The sequence below is a fragment of the Atta colombica genome, unplaced genomic scaffold (genome assembly GCF_001594045.1).
Source record: "Atta colombica isolate Treedump-2 unplaced genomic scaffold, Acol1.0 scaffold32, whole genome shotgun sequence".
NCBI lineage: Eukaryota > Metazoa > Arthropoda > Insecta > Hymenoptera > Formicidae > Atta > Atta colombica.
In genome coordinates, this window is record NW_017259426.1 from 437,338 (window position 1) to 451,783 (window position 14,446).

The 14,446-nt window shown below is 32.2% G+C and overlaps 1 protein-coding gene across 1 annotated transcript in view; it reads left to right on the forward strand.

Moving 5' to 3' along the window:
- The first annotated feature begins 9,566 nt into the window (after positions 1-9,566).
- Positions 9,567-14,446, forward strand: part of LOC108690414 (mucin-5AC) — an 18,723-nt gene continuing 13,843 nt past the window's right edge. The window contains exon 1 of the mRNA XM_018197687.1: positions 9,567-9,640. Coding sequence (XP_018053176.1) covers positions 9,629-9,640 — 12 coding nt within the window. The 5' untranslated portion in view covers positions 9,567-9,628. The remainder of the gene's footprint in view (positions 9,641-14,446) is intronic.

The window sequence follows — 14,446 nt, forward strand, 5'->3', positions numbered from 1 at the left end:
TGTGTGTGTGTGTGTGTGTGTGTGTGTGTGTGTGTGTGTGTGTGTATAGAAGAATAAGGAAGGCGAAACTTTTTGCCCTCTTATGACAATCCGCCGCAAGCATTTACTATGCGAAGAAAAATGAACGCTCACATCATGTGAAAGGGCACGAAGCAATCCTGACCCAGTTTTCCAGCCGTGTCCTGGGTCATGACCATCGATTGTTTCCCCTCTCTGGTCATGGCGTCGCGACCCAAATGTTTCGGATCCTTCCCTGGGATTAGGCGCTGTAACGATCGCCGGGAATTTATAGCGTTGCGAGGTGTCGTGCGCGTGGCGTGTAGTAGCTTTACCAGGAGAATACCACCTCCCGTGATACTTAGTTTATATCGTATCTTAGATCTGGTCGGGTAGGTTACAGGTGTCTCTGACTAGCGCGTATGAGGCAGTTTAATTGGGATTTATGTCGACAGTATATGTAGTCTTTCCGGATATTTCGCTAATCGTTAAGAGACTAGCGCGCTTTCGAAGCTTTTTCTCACAACCTTCTACTGAGAAATTTGTGACTCGAGTCTGCGTATAAATCACAAATTAATTTGGATACTTAGGAGTAACACTTCAAAAGACTAGGAGTATCTTGTTCAAATTACAATCTTGACTGTAAAATAAAACATCCTCCATTTATTGCATTTCTTTAGAAAAGCCAAAAGAGAACTAACAAAATATTAAAATTATTATAATAATAAATGTTATTTTTCAATAAAACTATTTTTTAATTTATTTTTCATTAAACATAAAACGTTTATTATAATTTGTAGGAATGTTTTATACGCATTTTATACGTAATCTTTATAGATGCTCAATATTATTATAATAATATATTAATTTTGCACAATATTATGCTGCCTCTTTTAAACAATTTAAAACAAACAATCTAGAGATTTAATGTAGCTTCCAAATAATCGCTAAAATATTATTTAATATCAAATATTATGTAATAATATCGATCATATAAGGCTCGCTTTATGACTTTGTGTACCCATTATCACATAGCCTATTATTTATATTATATTATAATTTATATTATAATTGAAAAATAAAATGTGTTACAGCTTATACAATCCATTAGACATATATTTTATTTCTCATGATATATGGTGAGCATGTACGGTTTTAAAAGAGAGGCAGATTAAATAATAAATTACAGTATATATATATATATATACTTCGTCAAACGTGATTCGTCAGCGTCATAATAGCTGACGCATGCTAAGTGAGATAAAATAATTTATAGGACAATAGCAACTCTGAATTTATTAGTGTTTCGAGCCAGCAATGTCTCGTTATTACGTAAATTACCATAAAGTTAATACAATGCGCAGCTCTATATACCACTTCATTATTATATCCATATATACTGCGGTGCGATCAAAGCATCGAGTTTCAACGATATTAAACGTAACGTCGTGTTACTTTCTACATTTCTTTTCGATTCTATAAAATACATTTATACAGAGCCACGGGCCTTAACCCACTTACCGAAAGTCACGATCACGGTCAATGCCTGTGTGCTCGATCTTCCAGCATGCGTCATGTTATGGAGAGAAAAGAATCGTCTACATCAGCCGGAGAGAACCATTTGATAATTTGTAGTTTCACTAGCCGACGGATCAACTATAACAAATTGCGTAAACAACTTGCATTAGCATCTTTAATGCTAGCGTTAGACATTACAGATTAATCGTACGCGTCTGCCGAACTTGGTTAACTATAGTTAAGTTAATTAATGAATGTTTACTATGTGCGTTAATACTAGCGTACGAACGAGGAAGTGAAAAACCACATGCCCGGTAATTTACCGTGTATCCTATGTGGATAAAACACACGGTAATGAGGTGCTCGTACGGCGCACCTGTACCTGTAAAATAAATGAGATTTCATTCAGTGGTGGACGGCAGCATGCACCAAAAGATATAGGTCCTGACCTACTTCAAACCAGTCACGTTCACGATCAAGGACCGAACGTCTCAAACTCTCTAAGAAGGCGTATTCAAGAGGAAACTGATTTCGATCATAATGATTATTCGATGGAAGCTGTACTTGAAAACTTTTATGCAAAATAATTAGAAGAATCCTATCACCTCCTTGCTCCAAAAATAACACAATTAAAAAAATATGATTTTTAATTATTATTATTATTATAAATGAGTTAGATAAAGATTACTCTATCAATTAAAATTAAACTGACTTAACGTCACAGTCCGTAAAGTTAAGTTATGTATAATCTCTGATAAATAGCACTTGTGTCGTTCTTAAGATTTAAAAAAATCATATTTTCTACAAAATATACATTTCGAGAAGTAAATAAAAGTTTTTATAAATAAAAGAGTCTTCCATAGAGAATATTTAGAGTTAAAACAATTTTGGTCAAAATTTGAAGAAGAAAGTTTTATTTTGTCATTTTAGCTAAGAGTTGTGAAACAGAAATAGCAAAAATGATACTTGATCATATTTCTAAAAGAATAATTTAATTAAATTTCTTTTTGTCGATTATCTGATAGATCAATAATTTTCTGTTAAGTAATTAGAAAATAGTTTTTCCCTTTTTTTTTTAGAAAGAATTTAATTTGTTGAGTTGTGACAATTTTGAAGTATAGAAACAATGCTATGTAAAGAATTATATAATTTCATATAAAAAAATGAAGACAACTATTTGAAAAATGATTGAAAATTGATTTTTTATTTGATTCTTTTTTCAATAACAGCCTGTTTTTTCAATAAGTAGCCTGTTATTTTTTTCGGTCTTTGAGATTATACAAGAAGAGAAGCGTTAAATGAGTAGGAATTTCTTTTTGGAATCATCTATTTGGAATTCATTCATAGTCACTAAGTGAGACTAAAAATACTGGCAGCACACATTTGAGAACTATGTGATCATAAAGTATCTTAATCATTTTAGATTCTGAATCTCTTACAATACATTCGTTTCGTTTTCATGTTCACACGCTGTAAGCATCTGTTCATACTTGTTGTCTATCAAATATTAAAGAAACACAAATTATGCTTACAAGCATGCGTGCAAAACGGATCGCACTTTTAGACAACAATAATAACGGAAATTAGTTAAAATAAAAAAATCATTGTCAGATCAATATGTTCTATAAACATAGTTCTCAAAATCGATGTTATTCGAAGATACATTCCTTCGAATATTGGATATGTTGTAACACATTCTGATACGAAATATAAAATATCTCGTAAATTATTCATGTTATTCATGTTTTGATAACTGCATCTTAATATTTTTACATAATAAGTTAAATCAATTGATGCAAAGAAAATATATAGTTCCTTTTAAAAATACATATGTAATTTGCAATATGTAATTATACATATATTACTCTTACTTTAAAGACGATACAATAAAAAAAATTAAGTTTTCCAGAAAAGGAGAGCAACTATTTTTCAACTTGACTGAAAATTGACTAATCAGATAATATCGGCATTCGATAAATATATTCTTAACATAATAAATGTCATTTTTATTATTTCCTTTTTACAATCCTTAAGAAACCACCCTTTTTGTTGTGACAATTTTGATCTTTTTTATTTAAAAAATCATCTTTTTTAAGTTGTGACATTTCGATGGTTTTTTTTATGAAATCAAATTAGTTCACTTATAGCGTTTTTCATTGGCAGAACTGTTGCACACTCATCTAAACTCTCCGTTCCACATTAAAGCTGTTGCACACTAATCTAATCCGAATGTAAAGTGAAATATCTCAATTAATAAAATATCCAATGTATTTTATGAAATACTATAATAAAATATATCGAGGATTTCGCGATTTAATCCGTTTTTATATTTTTATTAAATGTACATCTTTACGTCGATTTGTATATAAATCTTTGTAAAATGCATTGAATGGTGCATCAGCTCTGCCAGTGAAAAACATTATTAGATGATTGATCAGATAATATTTACCTAACTCATTTATGGTAATAATTTAAAAATATGTAGTTAATATTTTGTTCAATATTAGATATAATAAAATATCTGAAAGTAAGAGTGTGTGTGTGTGTGTGTGTGTGTATGTGTGTGTGTGTATGTGTGTGTGTGTGTGTGTGTGAGCATTGTAAAAAAAAAATTTGGCATATTTAATTTATTCGATGTGATTTGGAAACTTGATGTGATTTGAAATAAATGTATTTGTATGTATGTAAAACATGTATTTTTTGATACAAAAATTTCATATGTAAATATAAATAAAATGCGAAGTCTTTCTCTCTATGAGAAATTCATTCATCATTTTATAGCAAACATTGATCAAGCTCATTATTTTTATGATTTTTTTTATTTAATATCAATATAAAAATATACAAAATCGATGATTATATAACATTAAATTTTAAAATTACTTTGAAATTATTAATGAATACTTTATATATATTGTACTTCATTCTCTTTAATTTTGTACTATACAATTAGAAATTTCAATTGTTTGCAAGATTATTTGAAAAAAATATTATAAAGTTTGAATGTCATTTAACTACGAACGAAAAATGAGTTCCGAATAAGTTCGATGACAAATGTGAATAAGTTGAATTTCGCGATATTATTCAAATGCGTGGCTGAGCATTAATACAAAACAGTACCTGAAGTGAAAGAGCTATGAGAACCGAGACCGTTATCAATTACGCATTCCTGCGTTGCAAGGCTTTGAGAGAGCCATACATGGATTCTTCGAGACCTGTCATAATTTCACCATGATTATACGGGAAGCAAATGATTTCGTGGTTTCACCATCTCGTACGAATTACAGGATATAATCGTCAATTATTGATGCTCGTCCACGATGACGGCATGTTGTCATTGCTTCGGAATTGTTGATTTCTACGAATTATATTTCCTACAATGTGTGTATGTGAGCTTTAATCAAATTCTATTAGCAGCTAGCTACGACTATCATCTGCTATCGGGATTGTAATATTGATAACAGCATTCAATTAAACTAAAGATAAAGTAGTTGATGAAAGTGTGAATCAACATTTAAATGCAGATAATATTATGATAATATGTGTTTATTAAAACATTATTAAAGATTATTTAAATATTAATGTATTAATTTCTACATTTTTAAGTAAATAATACACAAATATATTTTATACAAAATATTATTAATAATTATTATTTTACATTTATAAAAAATGTTTCAGCTCCTACAATTTGTTAAAAATATTTAGATGATAGCAAAAAATTATTAAAATGGCTATTTAATTTATAATTATATATAATAATATATAATATAATATAATTTAAAATCATTATTTTAATTCTTTTATTATTGTACATTAGACATATAATTATATATAAATATTATAATCACATGTGTGTAAAAAATGATTTGCGATGTAAGTTTTAATCACTTAATATCGACACGGTCACGACGGTCTGATTCTGAAATGAAGTGAAATTCAACTACAACATGCTAATTAAAATTCCTAGTAGCGAATTGCTATTCGCGAAAGCTGTGACGTACCTTGTCGAACGTTTCGTCTCGCTCCGATTACACAAATAGGATTACGAGTAACCTGTTTCCTTTGTGAACGTAAAAGTTCAATAAATAGCAGGACAATAACGCATAAAGTTGAAAATAATTTAAAATGATAATTTCTAAATACGTGTGAGATAATTAATCTGTTAATTAATTAATATAACTAATTGTATACTATTTTGCATAATATAAAATGAATTGCTATTTCGCCGCAATATATATGAAAGAGTTCAACAGCTCTAAAACGATAAATAATGAGATATACAAAATATTCGTAAAGGTCGAAATTAAACTTATAATAATAAATATTCGAAAACGCTTTTTTCTCAAAAAATACAGACCTACTGTATTAGAAATAGTACACGAAAAGAATTTTTTTTCAAATTTACCCTGAAAATATGGTAATTGTGTACAATACAATATTTTAAAGATTTTTACCATGCACTTCAGTAGAATTGATCAAACTTATTTTATATTTTATTATAATTTTATATTTTATTAATGAGAGAGATTAAAATTCTTCAAAATACAATATTGCCCTGACTATCACATTTTCAGGATAAATTCTCTCCGTGTAATAAATTGTATTCTGCTGATAAGTCTTTGAAAGTTCATAATTTTTTATTATAAAATATTCTCCGATAACATAAGTTTAGTTAATGGGGTCGAGTAGTTAAAAAAAAGTTTAGAGATAAACTTTTTTTTAACTACTCGACCCCATTAACATATTGTATAAGTTTGATACCTTTATCGAATTTTGTATACAGGTTTACATTATAATATTTATTATTAAAATGAAATAAAATAAAAAGCTAAAATTAAAAGTGTTCAATATCTATTCTCTTCTCTGTCTTTTCAAATTTATTATTCGTTAAATTTAACAACACTAAACATGGCTAAACAATGCAAATTTGGCGTTGTGATCTCAACGCATTATGTCGTCAGCTTCGCGTGATGTACGGGCACACTGAAAGCTCGAAAGTAATCAGAATAAGGCAATATTGCAATTTCCGCATGCAGCTCATAGTATTATCGCGGTAATAAGGATATACGCGAGTTTCGTGCTTTTCCTAGTATTGCGACGTGTAATAAAAAAGCGTTACTCTCCGGCTGGTTAAAGTCATATTTTCTCCCATCATCTCTCATCTTACGCGTACTTGCGAAAGTTACTTTGATTAAAAATAAGAAGTACGATTTCTAATATACAGAATAATTATTGCGTTAATTAATAATCATTTTTACTAGTACACGTACATACGTACGAAAGTTTTATTTGCGATTTTCATCCAATAATCCGCATTCCGTTAAGTGTAGTTAACGGTAATAAGATAATATCATTAGTAGGACAGACCTTTATATCAAGCAGACGACAGACGCGCTATGCGAGTTGTATTTATCTCGTAATACAACTCGTTGTAGCACTCTGTTGTAATTATCCTCTTGTATCTGGAAGTAGGAAGACTTATTCGCGGCGAGAGAAACCAAAGTCGCGCAGACACCGGAAATTGGAAGTTTATTATTATTACTTGATGATCTCCATATAAAACGTATAGAGAGAAAAATTGTGAAGATATTAAATATTGTTGGCTGAAAGAAGGAAATTAATACGCTACACTTTCAAGATAAATTAGAGGATAAATTTTAGACAAGCGTGCCAAAGAATTATTTTTCTGCCAACAATTTAAATTGAATAACAATCTAAATTGAACGGAAATAAAAAAATAAATCGAGAGAGAGAGAGAGAGAGAGAGAGAGAGAGAGAGAGAGAGAGAGAGACTAAAAACAAAGAGAATAAAAAAGAATAATAAAGCAAGTTAGTGTTAACTAATTAGTACATTCTGATTATACAACAATTTCACAAACATTCCGACCTGTCATCTTCAATGCATAAGAGAATCACAGTTATACAAAATAAAAATACGATAAATAATTAAAAGTAGAATAAAATAAATATACATGTATATAAAATATACAAAATAAATACAAAATAAAATATATAATACAAAATAAAAAAAATAAAACTGATTTCACGTATAACGTTTACATTTTTTCACGAAATTTGTCAAAATGTAAAACTGCAAAAATATAAAAATTGGCTTGCGTCATCGCGCGAAATTACTAAATTAACAATAGTCCAATATTGAAAATCGAAAGGCAATTTCATTTTTAATGCTATAAATTTTCTTCCTCTTATAAAAAATATTGCCATCTTAGGAAATAAAATATTATGGAATTTTTGTCGATGTAATGAAGAAAACTCTTTCATTTCTTTCAAACTGTTTAATTAAAGGCAACTCATTTATTTCTTTCAAACTGTTTAATTAAAGGCAACATTAATTTAATTAATTTTAAATACAATTTATTGCTCCTTTTTTTCGAAAATTAAATTACGTAAAGTTCCTTTTGTTGACATTACTACAAAAATGTCAGATGAACAATTACTTGTTGCAAAGACTGTTGTATAATAATTTTCATTGAAAAATAATTAAATAAAACAAGAAATGAAAAGAGAAAGAGAGAGAGCCTGGAACATTTTCTATAGGCGATATCTTAACGATTTAAGATGTTTCGCATGAGACAAGAACAAATGTTATGACTAGAATTCTAGTTCCTCCATGTCGGAAATACATTTTCTGAACAAAACCCCAGAGGCATAAAATTATATATTTAACTGTTTCCGCAACCAACTCACTCTTGTAGAATAGGTCTTCACGCACGACATCGAATCAGTAGCGATATTATGTAACTATTCCTTTAACTATACTGTTGATTTTTTATTTAAAAACGGTAGCATATTGACGCCTGAATTGCTCAATTCGCTACTCTTATTATTAAGTTTTACAGACTGGAAAAGCTGTATAGTGTATATACGTTAAAACAATGTCATATTTTGAAGTAAAAAAACTAAATAACGAGTTATTACAAATCTTACTAAGAAAAAAATTGTAAGATTTTAAAAATTCCGTTTTAAGATCCTTTAAAGATCTTTTAAGCGACATTTTTTTTAGGAACCATAAATAGATATCAGTATAAATTCTAACACAGCATAAAGTAACACGACTGATGAACAGTGCAGCCTTGTTATGACGTTATCAGCTGACTATGTGCTGTCATCACACTCATCGAGCGATACTTATTTGGCTTTCCCATCAGAGGTTTCCTTCTCTTTTCTGGGAAGAGTAACGGTGAGAAGACGTTGAGTAGGATCACATCTCATTTTCACGATGGTATCACGAAGCGTTTCCTGAATGGGCAGACAGAACCTGGAGCGGCCATGAGCGGCCGGTGGATGAGTAGGACAGTGTGTCGCCGTCCTGCACGTTGGGCCCCGTTCTTCTCCACGTGACCTGGCCACTGACCCACTTTGGTTTCTCCTGGTTCCCTCTCTCTATCTTTCTCCCGACTTCCTACTCGCGTTCGACGATTTCTGTCCTCTCTGCAGGTCTCCCTTCTTCATCGAATCGAGCTTCCGTCGAATGTTATGTTGCCACCACCATAAACGACTTCCACCATCGGACCGGCCACCACCACCGATCTTCGAAGGCGCCGCTTATGACTTAGCCATGCGATTCCAGCAACACATGCCGTAGCACAAGGTACGACGGCCAGACAGGTACCATCCCGTTTGCTAGCCGGATGGACGATCGCGCGGTACAGATCGGTGCGAGCGCGTAAGAGTCACAGAGATTTTCAAGTGCAATCGGTAGCTAGTCTTGCAAGAACGAATCCTGATATCGCCGATGTTGCCTGTAGGCTGACGATCGACGAATGTAATAACGCGCGCGATAAGAGAAGATCGAGATACACGAAGTCGGTGCACCGGTTTGAAATTCAATCGCAGACATTGCATACGATTCATGTCGGCGAATCGGCTGGCAAGACGAGAGCAAGTTCAGTGAAGAAGTGCGGAGGGGATCAGTGATCTCTCAAAAGGGAAACCATCGTGAAGGGTCCGATCCGACCACAACAAGGGCAAGGTCGCGTTTTCCTCTCTCGCGCGAAAGCAGACCGGAAAAGCGGACCCGTAGTCTGCCGGAATTAAAACAACGTTATGAGACGTGGTTAACGTGCCCTCTCGGTTGCACCCAAGGTTAATGCGCTGCACGGTAAGTGGCTAGGCCCTTAAGGAGTTGTTTGGTCGATGATGCGGCTGGTGGAACGAGCACGAGATAATTTCCCTCGTGCCTCAATAGAAGGAATTGCTTTGGCTTTATGATACATATTATATTTTCGACTTGGGAACTTTTAACGAATTTCTATATTAATATTATATTTAACAGAATGTGAATTTAAGTATCTCATTGAGTATCTCTAATAAAAAGCAGCATATAAATATGGATATTTAAGTAGAAGGAAAAGAAGAGGAAATGTGTCTTTTAAAAAATAAATAAGTAAAAGAGCACTTTAATAAAAGACTATATTCATTTAAAATATTTATATAGTGTATTTTTTTTATAATTAAAATTTGGATCCAGATTAAGATTTGGATTAAATTGATCTTGATGCATTTTCTTTTCTTTTCATATATTTACTATGCAATAAATACATAAATCAGTTCTAACTAATATTATTAGTATTGTAACCAGAATACTTTATTAATAGACTTATCTATTTTTAAATTTAAATGTGACATAAATGTCATCACAAAATTGAATCAAATTTAATTCTTATAATTATAGTACACACCATTGGATTATTCGTATCCTGAGCACTTTTTACCTTTCAAATATTAGAACAATTAAATGATCTCTATTTTTTTTTTAATATACAACTTTACAAATATTTTTTAAAAATGTTAAAGTATATATAAGAAATACTTAATAATTGTTACAATAAAAGTGATGAAAATTAACCCAGGACACGAACAATCCATTAAGTATAATAAAGAACCGAAAAATCATCGTGTGTATTAATTAATATTTAGGAAAATGATATGTATATAGAAAAACGTAATTCATGTTAAATTTGTTCTCACAAGAGCAAGTTTACGCGAAATAATTGGTAAATTTAATATCAACGCCAAAGTTCAAGTTACTAAAACAAGATCGGATAATAATTTAATTCCCATCGGAAAATCGGAGAAAGCCATGTTCTCAGCATTAATAACATACATTCCGAAGACGCAAACCAGAAGACCATTTGCATCGTATTTATGAAAGGTATTTCGATCTTTCATTCCGTAACTTTTTTCTCCCTGTACATTCTTCGTCCACGCGTCATTAAGCGTGCCCGACACGATGCGTCTACTCGAGCTAGATGCCGAAAGTTGCCAGGAAGATCTGCGACACACAAATCGATGACGCAAGTAACAGGTATCGGCGACCTGGCTTGCAGCGCGGACCTGCCCTCGTTCGCCGGTAGACGAGACGCGCAGCGTGATGCAGTAACCGTGAAGCGCGCACACCTGAATCACGAGAAGTCAGCATCGCGCGAATTACGCTTCCAGTTTTACGTTACCAGTTTCATGCGTGCAACGGTCACGCATAAGGTTGGTGAATCTTAAGCGTGGCGTCCGCCGTAACACAGTTACACTCGGTAAACATTATCAAATTGTCATAAAAATAAAACAAAGATCATTAGCGTTTTTCTGCCTGAAATAACCTTCCTACTTGTTTACCAGTTACGTTTTTTATAAACTTTTGTCCTTCTTTACAATATATACTGTTATATTTCTTATATTTGAGTAGTCTTAGTTCAACGAAGAAGTCCGTAGCTTAAGAAAAGAAGACAGATCAAGATTTATTAGTTTTGGGAAACTAATAAATCGATTGAGGTGTGTATTCTCAGTTTTAAAGGATCTATAATTTTCTCATATATATATCTAACAAGAAACGAATAAAAGATCTCCTGTTGACCCCCAAGTAATGTCTATCGCATCTTTTACGTACGTATACGTCCAAACGTACCTGAGCCAGGTATGTGGTGGCGGATCGTAACGGTTGTCGAGGCTTCGACAGTTCGTTGTCACTCTTTCCAATCATGTAGACTCATTCGCACATTTAACGCTTCTACACCTTTAACCGGTTAATCCATAAAAAAAAGATTCGCATTTGTAACACATGGCGTCTTTTAAAGTTAATTCACATGCAAATAGAAATTCACCGCTAATGCGGATTTTTCACGTGAAAAGAATTAAATTAACTCATTGATTTTTTAAATATACAAATCACGTTTTCCTTATTTAAATATCTATCGATATCTCTTCGTAACTTTAATGTAAATAAATTATCTAAATAAAAACTTTTTGATTTTAATAAAATAAACTCTAATCTTAACTGACATTAAAAATAATAACATATAAATTGTAATTAACGTATAATTACTTATTATATAAATTACTTATTATATAAATCGATTAAAAAGTTATATTTATAAAATTACGTTTAGAATTATGAAACAAAAAAAGAAAATTATATATATTAAATTATAAATAGATAAATTAATCTCAACCTGTAAAACCGTTACCGATTAAAATTTAAGTATATATAAAAAATTGATTAAAAACAGAATTTCCGCTTTCATAGAAAAAGTTTCTCTCTAACAAAATCGCGCTGATAAACCGCAAATGGCTATGCAGCTTTTCGTATCATCATTGCCACGTTAACGTACAATACTGCGGCTATCACTTTCGATGTTTCGTACAAGAAGGATCGGATATTGATATCTTCCGTGTTGAAACAAGCGCAAGAAGAACCGATCGGTTTTGCACGAATGATCGCGCTCGAAATGTTTTAAACGATGCGATCGAGTGAAAGCGGCCGTCTGCATCTTCGTCCTAGGTCTAGTTTCGCGCGGTCACTTCACAGACTTCTGTGTTCCATTCGAATGGCACGGGTTCCCTACTTTCTCAGATTATTTCGCTAATCACCGTCGTCTCGATAATTGACGCTCATGCTTGCACTCGCTTAGAGAAAATGGAGGCCAAAGACGTTCCGACCTGTTGAATTAATTCAAATCACGCTTATCCGTGAAAAGCGAATCGCGGAAATGAGGCTGAATGTGAAGAGAATCTTTCTTTAATTCATGAGAAAAAAGAATCTTCTTTCATTCGTAAAATTACTTGCAAGACAAAAATTTGAAAAACTTTAACGGTACTAGACAGATCTTCAATTATATTAACAAAGTTATAATGAGTGGAATTAGAAATAAAGGTCAAATTGTCTCTGTCGTAACTTTTAGTGTTAAATTAACGTGGTAATGGCATTTCGGCGTCATCAATCACCCACGCACATGATGTGATCGATCGTTAATAGTAGCATCAATCGTTGATGATCTACACGACAGGTTGTCGAGGACGAGGAAGCCCCCGTTGAAGCAATCGGGTCACCCAGATCCAATAATCAAGATCCAATCACATTGAAACTAAGCTTTCTCCGAGGTTCGTACGCGTGCATATGTGTTGTACGCACTTGCATTCACAATACTTCGTGTGACGAACGGCCAATGAACGCGGAAGAATTTTCGATTCTGATGATTCGCGCCTCGCCGGAGGTCGAGGTTGGCAGAGGATCCTCTTGGCAAGGATCCTCTATGTGACGAGCGTGCAAACGTGGGATATTGCCGTGTTTTCCCGCAAACATTTTTTTTCCGATTCACCGGGAGAATTCTCCTGTACACCTTCTCTGCCGGCAGTAAAACACGTTGAGAGAGAGGACTCGTTTACCATTGATCACCGCGGCAGATAGCCCGGAAAGTAATGTCCGCGGGAATGTAACGTCGCGGTTTTGCGCTGTCGACGATCAATAAACGTAGCAACGAAAACGCGAAATGACATGGACGACGAGAAATTTGATATATATAATGTGACATAAATAATAAAAATATATATCATAAATGCACGTGTAAGTAAGTAAGAAAGTAAAAAGGCCAAGAAACGAGCGAAAAATAACAGAGATGCTAAAGGTAATAAATCATAATTTAATGTTCAATAAATTGTCAAAAATAATAAAACATTTCAACTACATAGAGTCCTCATCAGCTAAGCAAAGTCAGTTTTAAAAAACTTGAAAATTAGAGTGCAAGAACAGATATCGAAAGAATAAAATTAAGAATAAAATTTCGTTTAATTGAATAAAGACTCTGTATAATTGAAACAATTTATTATACTTATTATAATATACTTATTATTGAACATTAAATTATTGTTTTATTATCTTAACATCTTTTGTTTTTCTGTCTTAATTTTCTCATTTTGCTTTGCAACATAAGTTTGACTTTTTTGCTACTTATGCATGCATATTTTATAGCATAAAAAAGATCTAAAAAAGTAAAGTGAAGGATGCTACTTGAAGTAAGTGCGTTGAATTCTCGAGTTGATTGATATAATCACTGACAACGACCGGAAAATGTTACGTGAAAACGAAACACCTGCAACGAAAGTGACTTCCGCGTATTCACGGTCGTACGTAGGGCATACGAAAGGCTCGCGCTTGTGTGTTAACAGCATATAACGATGTAATATTCTCACGATGTAAGCTTTGTGCAACTATTACGCGATATACCGACATTATCATAATTCAATCGACCCTGAATCAAAGTAGCCGCCGTGCATAATGAAGTGTATGTTTAACCTTACGCTTAACTTTAAATAGAGAATGTTTCATAATTACGAATTATGTTAATATACAACTTAAGCATTACGTATTTATAATCTACAATCTCGTTCTTGCATTGTGAAAGTTCTTATTACATATGCAAAAATAAATAAAATATATATATTCATTATTATTTTTCTTTAGAATTATTATTTTGCTTATATTATCTTTTATCTATTATAAATTTTCTCTCATTTCTTCTTGATGAAAACATCGTAATAAACATTTTATTTTTTGAAATATTTTTTAATTTGATTAATTTGTTTCCATATATTTATTTTTTAAATATATATTATATTTTACAGATCAAGCGGCATA